The 20,919-nt window shown below is 37.8% G+C and overlaps 1 protein-coding gene across 6 annotated transcripts in view; it reads left to right on the forward strand.

Moving 5' to 3' along the window:
- Positions 1-16,159, forward strand: part of DCLK3 (doublecortin like kinase 3) — a 30,238-nt gene extending 14,079 nt beyond the window's left edge. For 2 of the 6 annotated variants that reach the window (XM_080578822.1, XM_080578824.1), the window contains exons 2-5: positions 3,039-4,909; positions 11,723-11,855; positions 12,828-12,995; positions 13,856-16,159. In XM_080578822.1, the coding sequence (XP_080434948.1) occupies positions 3,039-4,909; positions 11,723-11,855; positions 12,828-12,995; positions 13,856-14,052 (2,369 nt within the window). In that variant the 3' untranslated portion in view covers positions 14,053-16,159. The other 4 variants (XM_080578823.1, XM_080578827.1, XM_080578825.1 and 1 more) reach the window with 4 other exon arrangements.
- Positions 16,160-20,919: the final 4,760 nt, after the last annotated feature.

The following is a 20,919-nucleotide window of genomic DNA, read 5'->3' on the forward strand; positions in this document are numbered from 1 at the left end:
TTTGCATGAATTCATACATATTAAAATTTGCAAGAAATGTACGTATTTTATAACCATTAGCTCTCACTATGACAGTAAAAGGAAAGCCACGTTTTATTCTCTGATGCATCAGTTGCCAGCACTCGGACTCATTGAAGTGTTTCTGATCCCACTTCCCTCTTCCCTCCTCTCCCACTTCTGTATAAATATGGAAACAAGATTTTGAAGCAGTATGAATTGTAGTTATAGGAGTCATGCGTGACCTTTGAAGGCTTTCTAGAAAAGCTCGTAATTGCCTTGTGTGTACACTTTCCTGAAAGATTGGAGCTTGCTTCATATCTATCAATTAAAATAAATTTAGCATAACTGGAAAATAAGTAAAATGAGTAGCTGTAACAGGCGGTTGAAATTAATTTTAGATTTTGTAATATATAGATTAGTCATTGCAACCACTTTGACAAAATTTGGCACTTCCCTTTTTTCTCAGAAAACAGTAGGAGGTACCTTTGTGTTTATTTAGACGCTCAAGTAACTTCTTTCTTCCTGTTAGAAAAAGATGCGATATTATTCTTAATCCTAAAATGGTTGTTTTTATAACTTGTGACTTGCGTCAAGCTGTTTTGGTTAGGAACTAAGGCACTTTAAAAGGCACAAAAACACATCCCTGGATTGTGTTTTTTTAATTGAGTAAAACTCTTATTTCATTATTTATAGAATAAAAAGTAAATGGGATTTCCCTTTAAAGCGTAGCTGACTTAGTGAAGAAAGGGAATGTTATCGATATTTGGGTAATTGAAACAATGCAGCCAGGCACTTAAAATGAATGGTTTGCAGAAAATTGTGATAATAGCAGCATGTCTGGGAGAAACATAAATCTGTGGCAAAAGTCATTATTAGTGCAGCATTGTTTTTGTGTTGTACAGAGATTATAAGCCGTAAAAATGTCACACACTGTTCCTATAAGCAAGGTAGTACTTCGACAGTGGGTACACAGGAATCTGGAAATGTTGATTAAATTCAGAGCTTCGGCAGTTCCTGGTAACCAATATGTGCAGGAAACTATTTAGATTTCAGAGAACTGTTATTACAGCTGACCCCCCCCCCCCCCCCCTCCGCCTTCACAGTTGGCTTTATTCTGGGTAGAATGTAAATATCTGATTGCTGGAAACCTGCTAGCACATATGTTGTCATTTTTTGGTAACAAGAGATCATCCTTAAAAAGTAGAATGAAGGCAGGAATAACCTGTGCAACCACCAAGCATTAGTCACATAGCTCTTATATAATGCTTACGTCTTCAATCAGCATGCTGACAGCTGGGCTTCTTTGTAATATTTATCTGGTTCTTCAGTATCTATCTCATTTGCAAGAGAAAGGAAATGGAGCCAAGCACTAAGGAGCATGCTGAGGTACACGCAGCACTTAGTTCATGAGAGTATTGCAACAAAGGAGCATCCTCCATTGCAGCACTGGACAAGGCAGTAGCAGAATGGAGGTCTGTAGCAGCGTCTCCCCATGTGCTCCCCAGTGAAGGTGGCAGCGCTTGGCGTAGTTTTCCTTTTCCTCATCCTAGGTGAGGAGGCGTATTTCCTCTGCACTTATTTTTTTTGCCTTGATGGAAGGGCCAAATGAAAATATATAGCTTGAAATACTGAAAATGGCATTTCTACAGTTGAAAGTCAAAATGTGGTAGACTTCAGCTTGCCAGAGCTCTTGAACATGCATCTCTTAGCCCTAGCCCCAGGAGGAGTGCTCGTACCCATAGATTTTCCTTTGTGGATTTTCACACTGCTACATGGCTATGGCTATGTAGTCATAATAACGTATAAAAAAGAGTGGGATTCTCTGGGAGATAAACCATATATTCCCATATAAAAAGGATATGGGAATTACCTTGTAATGGTTCAGTAATCATTGTGGCTACTCTTAGGTTGATCAATGTTTTCATTGATCAAATGTTTTTTAGTTCAAATGTATCGAATGTCTGTTCTCTACTGAGCTGTAAAACTACTAACAGGAGGTGGAAGCACTCTGATGTCATTATGAAAGGTTACTTCTTGAGGCTGAAAAGACTTGTGTGGTAATCAAGTTTTAATAAGTAGAAGAGATCTGTGTACTCTAAGTTGACTTTATTATTCTTAGCTTATTCTTGTCTTTATAGACTGAATTTTGTGATGTCTTGACTGTAACCATGTATTACGTTTTTAGTTTTTCCTTTTCAGAAATACATGCAAAAAATGGTGCTGCTTTCTTTGTTGATTGGTGTCCTATGCTGAAATACTGGAGGAAAAATAGTTATTGTCCCTAGAGGATATTTATGACTTCCTGATTTTACATAAGTTTCTAGAATAAAAAAGTTAAACCAAAATATCAAACAGAACTAAGATGCCTTTCTTTAAGGAAAAAATTAAAAGCACAATAAAAATTGCTATAAAATTACGTAAGTAATACTTTATTTAAAAAAAAAATCTTATTTACTTAAGTTGTTATAGAAACCTAGAAACTAAATGAATGGCCTAGGGAACATGAAGGGGAGGTAATTATTTATAAGAATATAAGGTTGCATACACCCATCTGGTAGCAATTTAAAGCCAGGATTAATTAATTTATCTTAATTCATGTAATATAATTGTGGAACTTGCTGCTGCAGGGTTTAGTGAGGCCAAAATTGTAACTGGGATCAGAAAGGTATCAAGTGAGTTCATGGAAGGTAGATTTGTGACAGGATGTCAATCTGGATGCAATCCTAGCCCAAGTAACCCCATTTTTTCTGAGATGACTAGCAGATGAAGGCAGTTAGGAGAAAAATCTGTTTCCAATATATTTTTTTGAATAACATCTTTTTCACTAACTACTTACTTAGGTTTGAAAGAAAATAAGTATGTATTTTCTCACCATGTTTGGAGTTGCATGAATATGGAGTTATTCTTTAAAGACAGTTAAAGTTCTTTGCAAGTACCCTTACTCCCTGAGTTCATGTACACTGATACACAGAAAACTATTACACTGAAAGATCTGATGATGGACAATGAATAATGTGCCTGCTCTTTCTTTGCTTTAGGACACGGAAGCATGTTTGACCACGCATCTCACAGTGCAAGCTCAAAAGTAACAGAGAGGAAACTACATGGGACTTGTCCTCCAGTTGGTCGTGGAAACTGTGGAAAACAATGTGTGAATGCGAGCAGCTATAAGTCTTCATTTTTTAATCCCCGGAATGGTTTTCATACAATACATTCAGAGCACAGTCCTGTGAAGCCAAGGATTATTACAGTGGTGAAACCCAGCGGGCATACACTCAAAAAGATAACCTTGCTTCTGAACAGGAGATTTGTCCAGACCTTTGAGCAGCTGATGGCTGACATTTCAGAAGCTTTGGGATTTCCACACTGGAAGAATGACCACGTGAGAAAGCTTTACAATCTGAGAGGCAGAGAAATCCGAAGTGTTTCTGACTTCTTCAGGGAGGGCGATGTGTTCATAGCTATGGGGAGGGAGCCCCTTACATTGAAGAACTTGGAAGTGGCAATACAAGAACTTTGTCCTGAAAATCCTTATGCTGCCAGTGCAATTCAGCAGGATAAGGAGCAGTCCCAAAAACTGAAGAGCAGGCTGTATGACAAAGCATCAAAAGTGGACAGTGGATTTGATGAGGCAGAGATTGCCAAGAATTGTGGTGATGTTATGTCTCCCAAAATGGTAGCTAGAAAAAGTCAAGCCAAGACAAAGCAAGAAGAGAAAATGAGAACCAAAAAAAAGTGGACTAGAGAGAGTTGGGATGGTGAGCAAGGATTGAGGCCTTCTAGAAAAACCCGAGAAAGTGAGAGGTACCTTAAGCAAGAGAGGAACCCTGAGAAGGGATTAGAAGAGATTACAGTGGAAGTAGTGAGGTGTGAGAAGTGTGAACAGGAAAGGCAGGCAAGGCAAAAGTTACGAAGGGAAAGGCATGCTGAGACTTCATTTGAGAACACAGACCTGGATGCAGGTGCATGTCAGAGGTATCAGGTAGAAAGAAATGCAAAAATCAGGAATAGCCGAAAATCTGAAATTCCTCTGGAAGGTGAAGAAGTTGGCTGGAAAGAGAATGGCTGCAGAAAGACCTGGAAACCTCTACATAGGAATGTTAATGAAGGACTGGAAAAGCAAAAAAAAAGCATTGAGATAGAAAGAGATCTGGAGAAACATGAAAACTGCGAGAAAGAAGTGGTAAAAATCAAGAAGAATGCTGTGGAAGGGCTGCAAATAACTCATGAAGTGAAGGAAGAAAATGGAAGTAGCTGTGTAACTAATCAAAATGGTTGGCTAATGAAAGACACTCCAAGGGATGCTGAGAAACCATCTAAAGTACATAGGGACAGCAGAGAGGGTCAAAGGGCTAAAGAGGAGGGTGCCAGGAGAGAGGGAAATATACACAGAGAGAATGACGTGACTCAACGAGAGAAAACAGGAGAGCGTAGAATGAATAAAGAAGAAAACAAGGCTCCAGGATTGGAAAACACAAGCCGGAGGCATGCCATTAAAAACAGAACTGATGTGGAAAACCACTATGAGATTGGCAGGACTATTGGGGATGGGAATTTTGCGGTAGTGAAGGAATGTCGCCACTGCAACTCTAATCAGATCTATGCCATGAAAATTGTGGATAAATCCAAGCTGAAGGGGAAAGAGGACATGATGGAAAGTGAAATTCTGATCATTAGGAGTCTTTCTCATCCCAATATAGTAAGCTTAATTGAAGTGTATGAGACAGAGGCTGAGATCTACCTAATCCTGGAGTATGTCCCAGGAGGGGACTTATTTGATGCAATCATAGAAAGTGTGAAGTTCACAGAGCATGATGCTGCTGTCATGACCACTGACCTGTGTGAAGCGCTGGTGTATATTCACAGCAAGAACATCGTCCACAGAGACCTCAAACCAGAGAACCTTTTGGTAAGTATGGGCAAACACACTGTATATTTGCAGGAGTGGGATTTATTTTCATTTTTGTTATGGTTGTTTGAATAGTTTCAAGCAAATAATACATGAAGAGAATGTACTGTGGCAGTACTGTTTGGAAAGATGAATATAATCTTGAAATTAGCATTACAGTTTACTCTGCCTATATCTGCTCCACGCTGTAGATCACAGTGCTTGCAAATAGAAATTTAAATGAAAATGACCTGGCTTTCAGGGGCAATGAGCATTTGTATTCTGGGAATCAGGCATGCTATTTATCATCTGACTTTTTGGTACACAAGTTTGAATGTTTTGTATGAAGCATGCACTGAATCATCAGGCATTTTCCTTGCAGACCAAAATTTATTAAAATTGCTAATTCAGCTTATTTGATGGACTTCTTGTCCACTGCAGACCACTGTGGCAATCCTCTACTGTAGTGATTTCAATTCTGAAGAAAGTAAAATTGTCACAGAGCAGAAGTACAGTGCATTTTTCTGAAATAAGCTGACGGTGATATACAGACGTTTTGGTGAAATATAACACCAAGCACTAAAGTTAACTCATACTCACATTGTGCTAAGGAGTTCTCTTTTCCAACACGTTTCTGAGGCTACATTCCTTGCATCCAGCACTGAAGTCAGTAAAATTACTCACATGTAAGTTGGTGTAGAAGTGTTTGCAATATTGACTCTTGGTAAGACACCCATTATAAGAGGGTGAAAGTAAGCAATTGGCTTGCCAATCATTTGTTATGCTCTTCTTCTAGGGTTCCAAATTTCTGAGCAGAGTTACCAAATATCTGCCTGACTCTAACAGACCTAATTTGATCTGTTGGTGGAAGATCATAACCAAAAAATTGTTAACAGATGATTAGTCCTATGTGTCATTGAGTTCTTTAAGGCAATTAACTTTGGAAAAAAATCTGTGTATTTCTGGAGAAAGGACATACAGAGGTTGAGCAAAGCTGGGTCTGAAGAATTTGCATCCAAACCTTTTGACTAACCAATGACGTCTATACTAGGTCCTGCTATGCATACTGCTTAGTCTGATGAAAATCCTTGGTATGTGGTGTGTTTGTATAAATAGAAGATGGGGAATGCAAGTGGTTGCTTTGCAGAAAGAAGTATGATTCTGGGCCCTGCCATGCCTTGTTTTGCCGTTTGAGCAAAACTTCACTCAGAACTGAAGGGATTTCTTCCAGAAGCTAATTTTCCACTGTAAGCCAGGCTTTGCTCCTTCCTCTTGACTGAAAATAAAGTGCTGTATATGAAACACCTGAGACCAGATGCTTTGTTTCTCTGCATAATATGTAATCTTCTCAGTGCTGCAGTTAAGTGAAAAGAGAGGTATGATCCAGGTCTCACCTGATGGTTTTCACATGTAGTTCACAGCACTGCAAAACAGACTGGTGGACAAAGTTTTGTAACACTGAAGAAATTGTGTTGCCTGCTCTGGCTGAATTACAGAAACATACATTTTTGCAAGGACAGACTCACCCCCACCACATAGGTATTTTACCACATCAGAACAGCGTTACCAGAGCTAACAAGAAAAAAATACCTCTTCTGGTTTCACCTTGCTTGTTAAATGACTGAATGCCTGCTTTACGCACCGTTTATGTGATGCTTCTTTTTGAAAAGTTAGTGTGTTCAACAACCTATGCGAGCTTGTAAGTTGTTGATACTATTGAATAGCTCATCTGCTATCTAGTAATCATCCCTAAAAATACAGGCCGTGTGAGCAAGTTTATGGCTTTCTGAAATTTTAATATGCTTTCTCTGACTCCTTAGAGTGACTGGAACAGTAATAGCAGAACAACGTGGACAGCTGCCACTAATTTGGTGTTGGCCAGAGCTACACAGTACCAAATGTTACTGAAGCAAGTTTATGGGCTCATCCACTGTTGGTGGGCCAGGGGCTGGGAGCAGCCTTCTGGAAGTGCTGGCATCCTGCGGTGTCTCCGCTTTGTCCTTGGTTGTGGGATAGATACCTCCTGCTTCACTTCACATTCCTACACCACAGATATGTGTCTGAATTAGTTTCCCTAGGCTGTCTTTGTGCACAGAGGACAGAAACAGGCTCATACTTTTTCATAGAACCATAGACCTATTTAGGTTGGACCTTCCAGATCATCCTAACCAAGTCCACCACTAAACCATGTCCCAAAGTGCCATATCCACATATTTCTTAAATACTTACAGGGATGGTGACTCCACAACTTCCCAGGTCAGCCTGTTCCAATGCCTACCCACCTGATCTGGGAAGAAACTTCCTAATATCCAATCTAATCAGTTTTTGGCTGTTGACTCATTTGGACTCCTTTGGGGTCTTTTGGTCTGGTGAATCCTGTCCTTTCTCTTTCTTGTCAACGATTTTTTTTCCATATTTCTTAAACCTTCCCAGCAAATGGGGACTGGCAGAGAAGGGATCCTTAGCCTGTCTTCGTTAGGGAATATGTTTTGTCTACTGTAAGTCTGTTTTCTGTGGGAATCTAGGCTTGCTCCTAATGACTTTTGAACCTACTGGATCATTTCCATCAGAGTTGACAGAGAAGCAGCAAACAATGGAAACATATTTCTGGAAGTTTCATGAAAATAAGCAGCTGGGGAAAGAAGGGAAACCATGTTTCTGTCTCTACAGAGGATAAGGTGGAAACATACTTTGATATCTAGTGAGTTATAAGGTTATTCACGCAGAGCTGAAAATCTGGTTTTATTAGTTTACGGTACTATTCCTATTGCTCATGTGGCACTGTCCTCTAGTTACAGACTTGTATAACAGCCCACCGTTAAATCCTTTTTGTCTTTCCTCTCCCTCTTTCATTACTGTGCCTGCCCACAACTTTCACACTCCTTGCAGTGTAGCTGTGAGGCAGAAGGGTGGTGACCTGCACTACCAAAACAAAATCTGTTTGAGAGCTGGCGTGAAGACAGCTGCTCTGAAGCCCTCCCTTCCCACTAACGGAATCACCTGGCATAGGATGAGGTGTTTAGTGAGGTAACCTTTGCTACCAAGGCTGAGTGTTGTGGTGTATTTGCCCCACAAAAGAAGCTAGTCACTACTTTCATGCTAGCTGGAAGAGCATAGGAGGAGTAGAATTTGCCACCAAGGTTTTTAGCTAAGGGACTGTTTAATTCCACAGGTGGTGGCATTTCTGTGAGTCAGAAATTAATTTCAAACTCTAGAGGCTGTTTTTCCGGGTTATAGCAGTAAAAGATGCAAAGCCACATCCTTCCCCCCTTTTTTTTCGTGGTGTAGATTTTTGCATTTGTGATTGTGAACTCATTTTCTTGTACTCTTCCCCAAAATGCTAATATGGTAACTGGGCTCTATAAGTGTTGCAGTTTTTTATGCATGTGAGTTTTTTCCTTTCCTTTTTCTTTTCTTTCTCCTTTCTTTCAAGTTTTCAAATGTGTATGAGAACTTCAACTGTAGCTGTTTTATCAATAAACTTTGGTTTTGTGACCCTATTTACAAATACATAAAGTGCTGTTGAAGGTCTCCAAGAGCATTTGAGTTAAAATCCTATTTAACCAGTTACCTATCAGGAGCTCTCAGTATGATAAACCTATGCAGGTTATTTTCTGTAAGATTTCTTTTATAGAGAGATTATTCTAGCTACTATCCATCAAGGGATGTCTGCAACTCAAATGTAGAAGCAGTGCTTTCTTTCTATCTGTGCTTTTAATATGCAAAAAGTTGCATGGGCTAGCTTGATATCTTTATGTCTGTATGTAGAATCTGTATTTCCATACATACGTGCATAAAGAGGAATATTAATGCTATAAATCATCTTAAACACATTGAATTTCACAATGTAGATATGAAAACAAACAAGAACTTGGGAGTCATCAACAGACAAAAAAAAAAAGGAAAAGACCAGTTTATCCCTTTTCGAAGATGAACTTGCCTTTGTATTAGTATATTATAATCTTTCAGGTGTATGGCTGCTATAGCTAGAAATCCATAAACAGTATTTGGGTATCCTGCCATCAAGAGAGTAGCAAACAATTCTGACTGTCCTGGTTCAGGACTACCAGATGCTGGCTTCCCTTACAGATGATGCATGCAATTAGTTGTATGGCTTAAACTGGCTGTCTACAGACAAAGTATGCTGGATGGATACTGCTATTCTTTGTGGCAATTAGCTCTGTAGGCAGGTAAGGGCAGCTCTTTTGGAATGAACTTTTAGAACCTATCTTTGTAGTCTTGAATGCAGATGCTGTAACAGATGTCATGATAAAGCTGGGATGATCCTCTAGTGTTACTATTTTTTCTTTGTTTATACCATTTCAAAGTATGTGGGATATGTCAAAGGCTGGATTTCTCATGGGAAGATTGTAGATTTCTGTGATACTGCTATGAGTAAAAGCTCTGCCCTCAGGAGGGAATACAAGTAACCTGAGAGGCTTTTCTTTCCGTAATGCTTATTTGCCTGCTATTTTTGCTGCCAGGTGATGGAAAGGCGGACTAGAGATTACAAAGTTTGGGATGAAGGGAATGGAATGCTTGCTTGATCTGAGCTGATGTTGAGTTGTTAGTGAAGAGGCTGAGGAGATCTGGGCTGAGGTTTTCAGGCATGCTGATAGGTTACGCACTGGCTTTGAAATGATTGCCACAGAGCTGTAAAAATACAGCCATGTTGCATGCTGTTCCTACCTGTTCAAATGTCAAGTAAACTGAAAGCTTAGTGGTTTTGTCCTCAAGAACACATGGTGCAGTATTGCCACCTTGTGCTCTGATGAGAGGTTAGGACTTCGGCTTCTCTGTGAAAAGTACACCAGTGTGTTTCAACAAGAAAAATGACCAGACATTTCCTAATGGCTTTCGTGGGTTGGGATTAAGACCAGGATTTCTCCCTTTGCTGGTTTCTTTAAAATAAATAAATTATTAAAAAATAAAAACAAACAAAAAAACCCCACAAAAAAACACAAACACAATTGCATAAACATTTCGGTATTATTTGTCCTGGTACAGTAGCATGCAGGCTATTTGTTGAAATTCCATATGTGATACAGTTCCCTTATGTAATTTTAAATGCTTTATATATACAACAGAAATATGTATTCGTGCTCATATAATACACATAAAATTGAGTGTTTCAGTTATGAGTTTTTGTAGCGTTCTACCACTGTTAACCATATTGTTAGAATAGAAATCTTGTGGATAGATGCAGTTCTAGAAAATAACTGCTACTTTTGTCATTTTTCATTTTGTCAGCTGTTGAGTCCACAGTGAATGATGACAAAAAATCCTCATGAAGTTGACTAATGCAATAGAAGATAGCTATAGCATATTAGTTCTCTCCTACAGAATTTTTGTCTGTGTGGTCATAGGAAACTTTTATTTTCAATTTCACAGTGGCAAACACATTTTTCTTAAAACGGGAAAAAAAATCACTGAACTCTTGCTTAATCAAATCTGGATGAGTGCTTACAGTTTCCGTAAAGAAGATATATGGGAATTAGTTGGCTGTAATGTAGGTGAGCAAATCTTGTCCCATCTGTGTCCTTAGTTGTCTTGTAATAGAGACCATCTTGAATTTTTGGCTGTCTCAAGCACTGTCTGATGGCAAAGAATGAGATGTTAAAGCATGAAGTATGCCTGTCGCCTCATATTCTGGCTTGTCTGCTCAAAACCCAAGTGCAGATTTTCTTGGCTTCCCTATATACATGTTAGATGCTGGTCTGTTCCCCATAGTTAGAGACACATAATTTCTCATTAGAAGCAAATTTATGACATTTTTTACTTCTTAAAGAATATTTGAGTATCAGTCACCAGTATTAAGAATAGTGATGTGTTTAATTACCCTGCTATCTTACTCATGACTTGACCTTTCAATATTTTTTCTTAAAATAATGTTTCATTAGCTGCATTATAAATTAATGCTAAAGACATGCGTACAAAATTAGAATGGGAACAAGTGTTTTGATTACCTTACACACAGATGCAGGAGATGGGAACTGATGGAAAGGCACACTTACAATGATGTTTTGTTGGATTCATTTCTCCAGCTTGTACTGTGTGATTACTGCGATTCATTTATTTTCAGAGCAGCAGATAGAGTAGCAGAGTAATTTGCAAAGAAAATAAAGCCCTTTTCTTTTTTTTGGGGGGTGTACCTTTGTGATAGAGTTAGGCTCTTCAAGTGACACTGTAAAGTCAGTGGCATACGTGGGAATATCAATTATCATAAAATCATAGCATCAACTAGGTTGGAAAAGACTTTCAAGACGACAAAGTCCAGACATGAACTTGACCTACCAAGTCCTATCACTAAACCATGTCCCTTAGTGCTGTGTCCACACATCTCCTAAATACCTCCAGGGGTATTTAGGGGTAGTACTCCTCCACTCTCCTGGGCAGCCCCTTCCAATGTCTGACCACCCTGCCCATGAAGAATTTCTTCCTAATGTCCAATCTAAACCTCCCCATGCACAAGTTGAGGCCCGTAACATTCTCCTTTGCTTTCCTAAGGTGAAAAATAAATGTTTAATTCACTCTTCCTTATTTTTAGTCTTCCTCCTTTTCATTTCTTTCAAATTAGTGTGCCAGAGTTTGAAGAGCAAAATTTTCTTTTTCCATTATTGCTTTTCTTCTTATATGCATGTGCCATCTTGGTACAAGGAGAAGAGAAAACTTTCTGGATACTGTTTATCAAAATATGTTTTCCATTTCATTTTCTTTTAGTTGACAGTACTATTATTAGAACCTCTTCCTCTGTATTATTAACTATTTCATTTATCTTTTGCAGTCTAAAAATGTATGTGGACTAAATATATATTTATATTTCAATGAATGTAGGTTCAGCATAATGCAGATAAATCTACTACACTGAAACTAGCAGATTTTGGCCTTGCAAAGCTGGTTACAAAACCTATATTTACTGTGTGTGGAACACCAACATATGTTGCCCCTGAGATACTTGCTGAGAAGGGTGAGTGTATACATCTATAATTTCTAGCAAATCACCCAAATGCTCTTAACTTTCTAATCATGGACATATTCCAGAATGTTTCAACCTAATGATATGTCTTTACAGGGTAGGAGGTTGGCTAGCAGCAAAATTTGTGAAAGGAAAGAAAACCTCTTAGCTTTTGATAAACACAAGCATATCAGTCATGTTTGCATTATTAATGTCTATGGGATATAATTGTGATTTCCAAGCAGGCAACTTAGTAAAATATCATAGATAATAATTGCTGAAGTGGTGAAATAAGCAAAAGTTTGTCTTGCAACCTCAGGATAGTTACCCCCATTTTGTGACTGTAACCCAAACAACTTTCCAAGGACCTCTGATGCAAAAGGATGGTGAACATGTATGCTAAATACATGTAACAAGCCAAAGCATCGTTCACATCAGAGAGAATTTTGTTGATTTCATATCCAAAAAGATTCAGACCTGGAAAGGAGTCAGATTTTGATGACTCAAGAAAAGCTATTTCTGTGTCTTGTTCTGTAGAGCTGGGTTGAACATCTCCAGTTATATTCAATTTCAATGGAAACTTGGCACTCTTAGTGCTTTTTTTTTTTAAAGAGAAACTGAGGAAGACTATTTTAGAAATACGCCCCATGTTTTCTCAGTTAGTCTCCTATTGACATTGGCCTTGTGAGACAGACAGTGATTGTGAAATGTGTTGAAGAAGAGAGGCACTGGGTGAGAGCTGTGACTATTAACAGAGCAGATCCACTTGCAGAAGTGGTGTACCAGCCACTTACTCTTCTGCTGACCTTGTCTTTCTAAGAAGCTGAACAAAGCTTCTCTGTTTCTTAGAGAATAAAATGAGAAAAGAAACAGCTCCTACCAGTCATGAGTTGTGTTTTTTGTTGTTGTTTTTGCTTTTTGTTTATTTTCTAAAAGAAGACTGAGTAAAAGATGGTTAGCCATGGTTTGTCTTTTCTTCCTTAGGCTATGGGCTCGAAGTAGATATGTGGGCAACTGGTGTGATCCTTTACATTTTGCTCTGCGGTTTTCCCCCCTTTCGCAGTCAGGAACGTGATCAAGAAGAGCTGTTTCAAATCATACAGCTGGGTCACTATGAATTCCTTTCCCCATACTGGGACAATATTTCTGCAGGTAAGATTCAGCATGTATACCAGCTCTGAAAACCTCTTCCCTGGAGTGGCTTGGACACACAGAAGCCCCCTTTTGTTCATGACAGGGATGTCTGTCAACTTTGGGGTGTCTTACAGGTCTGTTTTATATGATGATTCTGTATTTGCTTTAGATGTCAATTTAGTCCTCTGGTGGTATCAGTCACGGTGAATCTGAATATCAGGACTGATTGATGTAACTGTTTGCTCCCTTTCTAAGGCAAGAAAAAAAAATTTTGCTCAGCTGACTTGTAAGAATTATCTCTGTAGGAAAAAAGGCACCAAAATTATCTCCAGTGTTATGTTACCTTTCTGTAAAGATGCATTTAAAAAAATCTCAAGAGCTGAAAATTAAGTCCTTGATCTGCAGAATGCAGTGTGAATTTTCAATTGAGATCAATGGGGCCATTTCTTTCCTCTTGTAGGCTAGTAGTGCCTTTTCTGCAGTCTTCAAAATCAGACAGTAAAACCTGTGTCTCCTTATATGATCTTTTAAAGAGCATACTCAACAGAGTTCTGTGACTGTTGTGCTCTTTGAGGGATAAGATTCCCATTGCTAGTTCCTGTGAATCAGAACACCTAGCTGCATGCCTTCAGCATTTCTTCAAGATTGAATTCTCTTCCCTTTTCTCTTTCTTCAGGGGAAAATGGTGTGGAGATTTAACATCTCCTGTCACTAGTTCTAAATCGAGCTGCTAAAATATTTCCTGGGGATAGCCACAAAAAAAAAAAAAAAAGAAAAAAAAAGATACAGTAAAACTAGTAAGAAAGATTAGAAAGATGTTTTGTGTGGGAATAATCATCACTTTTATTTTCTCTTTCCTTTTTTGTCTTTCATAATAGCAGCAAAAGACCTCATAACCAGGCTGTTGATAGTGGATCCCCAAAAGCGCTACACAGCACAGCAAGTACTTCAGCACCCTTGGATCAGAACAGCTGGAAAAACTAATGGCAGAAACTTGCAGAGGGAAGTAACAATAAATATTGAGCGTCATTTCCGGACCCAGCGCCAAAAGGAAGTTGTAGATGAGGACACATGAAGTCTCTTCAAGCTCATCTATTTGTCCCTTTTTATTGATTAACGAATTATTTGTTTTCTTTTGTAAATGAATTGAGCCTTTAGTGTATAGATTTTGTTGGCCATCATTATGCCTCTCCTTGATTCTGAGATTCTGAATAAGGATAGAGATCAAATTTGCATCCCCACCCTTGTGATGTCACTTGGGAGTGTCTCTGACAGCAGTGAGTAATAGATATTTCCTGGAGGGTGTCCATTATTTTTCTTTAAATACTGATTTGAACTTTTACATTATATAATGTATACCTTTTTAGATGGCAAATGTTTGCTTCTGTGGCCAATGTTAGTGGTGACTGAAATGTGTTTTCTCGTCTCATTTTGTATGATACCTTCAGGAATTTTGCATTTTGTTTTTTTATAATGTTTTCTGTTTATAACATTGTCAAAATGGCTGTCTGAATACATATCCTGCACTAATTCTTAAATTAGCTTTTCACAAGTTCCTGCGAGCAGTGGAGAAGGTGAGGGAATTATTTTTGTGTGTGTGTATATACATATATATGTATATATTATTTAGCTGTAGGATATGTTAAATAAAATGTAAGATACTATTTATTAAGTTGTAAGGGAAGAAAAATCGTTGTAGGTGAAATGAGATTTTATGATATCTCTCTTGGCAACATCTTTTCTTTGGATGTTCTCAGGGACGGGGTAGTAGAATGTACAATGTTTCTGTTAAACTACCATGGTTCTGTATAATATGGTAGTTTCATTTCTTTATAAGAAGAGGTGGGAAGATCCCATGGCTGATACGGTTTCAAGGCTAGAATAATAACTTTTAAAACATTTTTGTTCCTACTCTGGGAAGTAGGAAGTTAACAGTTCTAAGGAAATTATTCCCAAAGGTATACTTATAGAATGATAACCCAAGCTTTTTTTTCATACTGAATTTTTTATTACGAGCCATCCACATCCATCTGTGACTCCCTCATGCTGATGGAGAAGAGAGAGCTGGAAAGTTCCTTCTGTAACTTAAGTTAGCCCTTACCTTTATGGTTCCCCTCTCATCAACATCCTTCAGAGCTGAATTGCTTTTGTACACCTGTCAGTGTAGTTTAGCAAACTTTTTTTTTTTTTAAATGTTGCCTTCCTTGGGGTCTCTTTTTCCTTGATTCTGTAAGAATAGGCAATGCAATGAAGTTACATTGAAGTTCAACTCAGGAAGAGCAACTTCTTGTTAGTTCGTGGGAAGGTCTCCCAGGGGACATGTCATATGCTTCATTGCTTATGTTATTTTTAATTGGATTGGATGGAGTTTTAAAGAAAGCCTTTGGGGGGAAAAATGCAGTCCTGAGAAGGGCCATGGCCTTAAAGAGCTTTTGAATCTCAGAAATTTTCTTTAATCAAATCCAGAAAGCACCCTAGTTGTCTGTTTTATAATGCTTTGTCCATGAATTACATGTGCTAGCAAATAATATTCACAATAAAATTATCAGTAGTATTAACATAAAGTTCATAGCTTGTAGAATTGAATAAAGGTATCTTGTAATGAGATGTCAGAAGCATTTCAGAATCAGTAGAACATGTTCATAACTATAAGAAACAGGATATTATTTTTGCTGAGTGCTAAAATTGTGTGTGAATTTTCTGAATTACCAAAAAGTGTGTGGTACTGTCATCATGTTTCTGTGTCAAGCTGTGACAATTTTTGCCTCAAAAATGATGTATGGAAGTAGAAACAACTTGGCTCTTACAAGAGAATTGCATTTTCAGTTGAGTTGGCTTATTTTAATACATATTGGATTAAGACTTTCTGTGGAATCGAACAATTTGTAAAACAAATGAGTCAAATCTTTACTGTATGCCCAAGTGGTATTTATGATATGTCATACCTCTGCTTTAGAGACTCTGAGTTAGGAAGACTTTTCCTGTTGAAGAATAGATTTAAGTGCTTTCTTATGTGTATCCTCGTATTCTAAATCTGTTACGTGGTCTTTGAATACTAATTCAAAACTGCTAATTTAAGTCTGTCTCAGATGTGGAAAAATAGCTTCTGACTTGCAATATTATATTTTGTAATTATTTTTAATATAATAGTTCAGGAATAAAGTTTGAAGTGACAAAAAAAATTATCAGCAATGAATCCAATGGTATGGAGTTTGCTATGGGTTGCCTTGTTGCCTTTAAGAACATGTCTACAGCCTTAATCCTGGTACAGAAGACAGAGAATTTGTTTGTAATAAATATAAAAGTAATTATTTTATCAAAGATCTTGTTTTTCTCTCAAGTTCTCTAGGTTCTAGACTGCTTGAACACAGACTGTGCTGCGTGCTGCTATCACATAGTGTCTGTAAGCACCAATGCTGATGTGGCAGCACTGAAGGACTGGATTGGTGATGCTAACAGACCTGTGGCATTAGGCCCTCCTTCAGGTTGGAGGCTCAAAAAGCTTCCAGGTGCTTCTCAGGGCTTTTGCCACCTCCTGTATCTATCCTATTTAGATAATCCTTCCTTTCTTCCATTGCTTTCAGTGTTCTTGCTCTGCCTCTGTGCTGCTGTAAGCTAGTTTCCCAGTCATTCCAGATTACATTACCTGAAGTCTTGGCAATGCGTGTGATTTTGATGAGCTCAGCCTCAAGCATTGCTTGCTGATGTTGACAGTTGGTAAGATTAGAGAGGACTCAGACAACTGAAAGAAAAACTTGGTCTCAAAGATCTCTAGTGTCCCCCGTATCTCTTATTGTCTCTTTTCTTCCCACTGCATGACATTCCAATGTAGACCTGATCTTTACTGTCTGTAAGACACACTTTCTTATACATGAACCAAATTCATGTTACAGAGGTAAGTTTTTTTATTTGCAGTTTTTCCTTTCCACAGAAAATGAGGTAAGAACTGTAAGATAGCAGCAACAGGCCAAACTGCAAGACTTTCCAGACTTCTAAGGTATCGAGATCAAAACATACATTTAAAGTGGATCACCCATATTTCATTTCCTAGTGACACACGTGTCAGTTTTCTTTTTACTGAGCCAACACTTAAAATCAAAGCTTTCAACTACAATAGTCACTCTGCAGAACAGCTGGGCTCTATGTGAGGGTGTATTTGCTACCAGAGATTATCAAAAGCATTGAAGCGTTTTGAACATCCTTGAAAGCCAGTGTAAATACAATTGTGTCATAATTTTTTCTTGACTACTTTAGGAGTTTCTGAACATTAAGTCCAGGCTTTCAGTGCCAAGATTTGGGGCACTAGTCAGTCTGATTGAGAATGTAGTAAATTTGCTGTGCTTATAAACTGATCTTCCCAAAGAAGAGTATCAGTCTCCTTTTTTTACCTCTTGTCTCCTAGATTTATCTTAATTTCAGAAATGTATAGACAATGTTTTTCATTTTCTGTCTGTGCATTCTTCTATTCTGTGCAAGTCCATCAGTACAATGAATTACTATTGATGTTCTTGCTCCTGAAAGTAACATGGGCACTTTAGCTGGACTGGCAGGATATGTTGATACTTATTGGTATTACAGTATGTCTTGTATGCAACTACACTGAAAGTGTCATTTTTCTAAATTAAAATATAACTTTTCCATTGAAGTCTATAATATATTTTTTCCCCTGAGAAAGGCAAGCTATACAGTGGATATTATGTTTCAATATTTCCAATAAATTAGGAAACAATTGCCTGGGCAAGTATTTTGATTCTTTTTTTTTTTATTATTATGCCCCCACCCTCTGCCCCCTGAATTTATATTTTATTTATTTGGGTAATGTTTCTTGTAAAAGTTGGCATGTTCATTAAGTATTGTGTGTACTTTCATTTACACATAAAAGAACCCCTTATAATGCTGCAGTCTTTTGAGCAGTTACAAATGTAAACACACAATCCCATTAAAATCAGCACAATCACACTGGAGCTGAGAGAGATTCCAACGCTATTTTTGTCCCTGTATGTCATGAATGGTTTCCACTAGGATATTAGAGCAATCGTGATAAGCATAGCTAGTTTCATTGAAGTATAATGCACACAGTACTAAATTTTGTAATAAATCCTTATTCTGTAAAATTCAAAATTATTTAAAAACATGTTTTGTTTGTAGAGACAGGCATTGTAGTTGAAATTGAGTTGATTGCAGAGGTGGCTTTTTCAAAGAGTTTTAGTAGCTTGTGTATAACTCATTTTCTGTTGCTAAAAATGTTATTTTTCTGCAGGCCTGCAGTCTTAGTGGAAACAGTAGAAATAAAAATGCATCCAACATATTGATGGCGTTTTAGAACAAACTACCTTCTCTCTGGATGCGAGCATGTGAGATGAAGTGGCTGCTACTGTGAGAATCAGTACACGCTCTCATTTATTGTGTATTGGTACTTAGAGACCACAGCCACCTGAGAATAACAGTAGACTGTTAAGAACTGAATGGCTTAATTATAATCGCACAAAATTATTGCACTGTATTTTAAGGGGTGTACATAGGGGTCTGATTAAAAGTGATTTAATGCTTTCTTGTTAGGAGTGTGTTTCCCATGCTACTCATAGTTGAAGTCCACCAATTTATTTATTTTTTTAATTATTTTTTTTGAATAGGTCATTAACGTTGTCACTGCTACATGCACTTTGTTCAGAAAAGATTACCCCTTGTATCATCCAGTCTGCTGATTCACTCTGTTCTCTAGCATTATAAACAGCTGTTGTATTCCTGCAGAATTTTATCTTTTGAAATTACAGCTGTTTTGATAACACAGAAATTAGAAAAATGGGAAAAAAGTGAAGCTAACAATCCTAAATCGTCACTGGAAATCTTTTTGTTTTTTGAATGCAAAAACTGAAATGAAGAGCTGAAACTACCTAAAAAAGTGGATAAATTAAAAAAGTGTTCTTGTAGTAAGTATTTCTGCAATCCGAGCAATGTGAATATTTTGCCTGGTGAAAACACTGAGCCATGCAGTACATTAATAAGGATAAGTATTTAGGTGCAACAACAGTCAACTTCCAGAAGTGCTTTAAGAATGCTGTATTGAATGAGGGGTGTAGGACTGAATAAGTTCCTTCTAATCAGTGGAAAAAATGTTGTACACTGTAACCAAAAGTTTCTTTCTGTGTTGTTATTGCTGTGTTAGTTGGTAATGCTTTCTAGATTTCAGTGACTGACATTATATTTTAAGATGGCATTTCTTATGGAAAAAAAAAAATCAGCGTAAAACATCATCTAAAGTGTTTAATGACAAGGATTTCAGTGGTGATGGCTTTTCCGGAAAAAAAACAGAAGTGTATGATTGTTAACTGATATAGTAAGTTGTTAAGCAAATCCTATTGCTGCCTTTTCAAAAAATGTAATTCTGTCATCCTGACCTTGTAATGCTTCAACATGTAAGTTCATTATTTAGCAGGCTCAGAAGAAACCTCTGTGCATAGTGTAAGGACGGATTTAGATGTCTCAGTTACATTTTTACACATTTCAGCTTGTTGGAAGCATACTGGCAAATGTAATGTTCGTGTAGTGACTGAGGGATGACTGAAAGATATATTATGGACGTCTCTCTCAAATGGAAGTGCAATATTGCACCCTTAAAAATGCAGGCAAGTAAGGCTGTTTAGATAAAGGCCAGCACCTGTCCCAGTGGGTTATTATTTCTATGTACTTTAAAAGGGGGGGGGGGGGGGGGGAGGAAAAGCTAAAACAAAAGAAACTTCCTTTTTCCACTCGTCTGTTTTCTTGAAGTAAATAAATGCTGTAGAGAAGTTTTAAAAAAGCTTTTATCAGTGAAATAAATCAAAAACCAAAAATCTTTACCCTTGCTGGTGTGTAATGTTCCTATAACAGTTCCCCGGTCATTTTGGTATGCCTGGGGATAACTAATTCTAAGCAGATGCTACAGCAACTGCTAATGTTCTCCCACCTGGATCATAATTCCCTAACAATGGGACAGGAGCAGAGTCCCTTAAAAGAAATAAAACCAAGCTGCTCCACCATGTAAATATGCGATAAATTATTCAACCACACAAGGGTTTTATGGATGTTTATACTTAAATGTTCTCATAACTTACACAGTTAATGTGCAAGGGACAAATAGTCAGAGCTCAGAGCTAGAATGTAGCAGTAATAAACTTGTGAGAGATGAATCCTCACATAAATTTGTCAAATGTCTGGGAAGGTTGTAAAACAAAAATATTTCAAAACCTTGTTTTTCAGTTCACCTGGAGAAGGGATGCAGGAAATATGAGGAAAACTTGAATAAAAATACTGAGGTAAAGCCCTTAATGGCCAGGAAAATGAATAATTTTTCTGATTGCTGAACAGATCGCTGAATGTGGCAGTCACTGCAAGTGATCCTGCATTTCTTTCGTAGTGAAATACTCATTTTAAGCTCTGAGGATGGGACCTTAAAACTTACTAGCAAGAGGTTCTGATGGTCGCTTTCTGTGATATTAATGTTAAGATGTTAGCAAATGGTAAGGTTTCTGCTTCTGCAGTAATTAGTTTTGATATTCCCACCTTTCATTTAAAGTATCTTCTGCTGCTTGTTAATGTAGTTTTTCAGGAAAACAGAGACAGATTTCCATGTCATTAAACTTTGTTCCTTTGTACTTCCCATCACCAGATTCCATCACAAACATCTTACAAATATGTACTTTGAAATTTTAAGATCTTTTAGTGTTTCTGAGGACAGTTCTGGGAGTTTCAATGGGTTGGAGTTGGTGTACACCAAGGGAGACTTTTGCCCCTTGGTTGTGTGTAACTATTCCTTGTAGGGTGATAAGTATTCCTATGAGGCTTCTTGGGTCAGCAGTTTCTGTGGCGAGTGCATGTTTGTGGTAATGATATAGATGCTCTATTCCGTGATTGCTCTTTTGCGGTGTTCATACTGCTGCTGGAGTCATGTTATTTGCCAGTG

Source organism: Anser brachyrhynchus (assembly GCF_964034855.1).
Source record: "Anser brachyrhynchus genome assembly, chromosome: 2".
NCBI lineage: Eukaryota > Metazoa > Chordata > Aves > Anseriformes > Anatidae > Anser > Anser brachyrhynchus.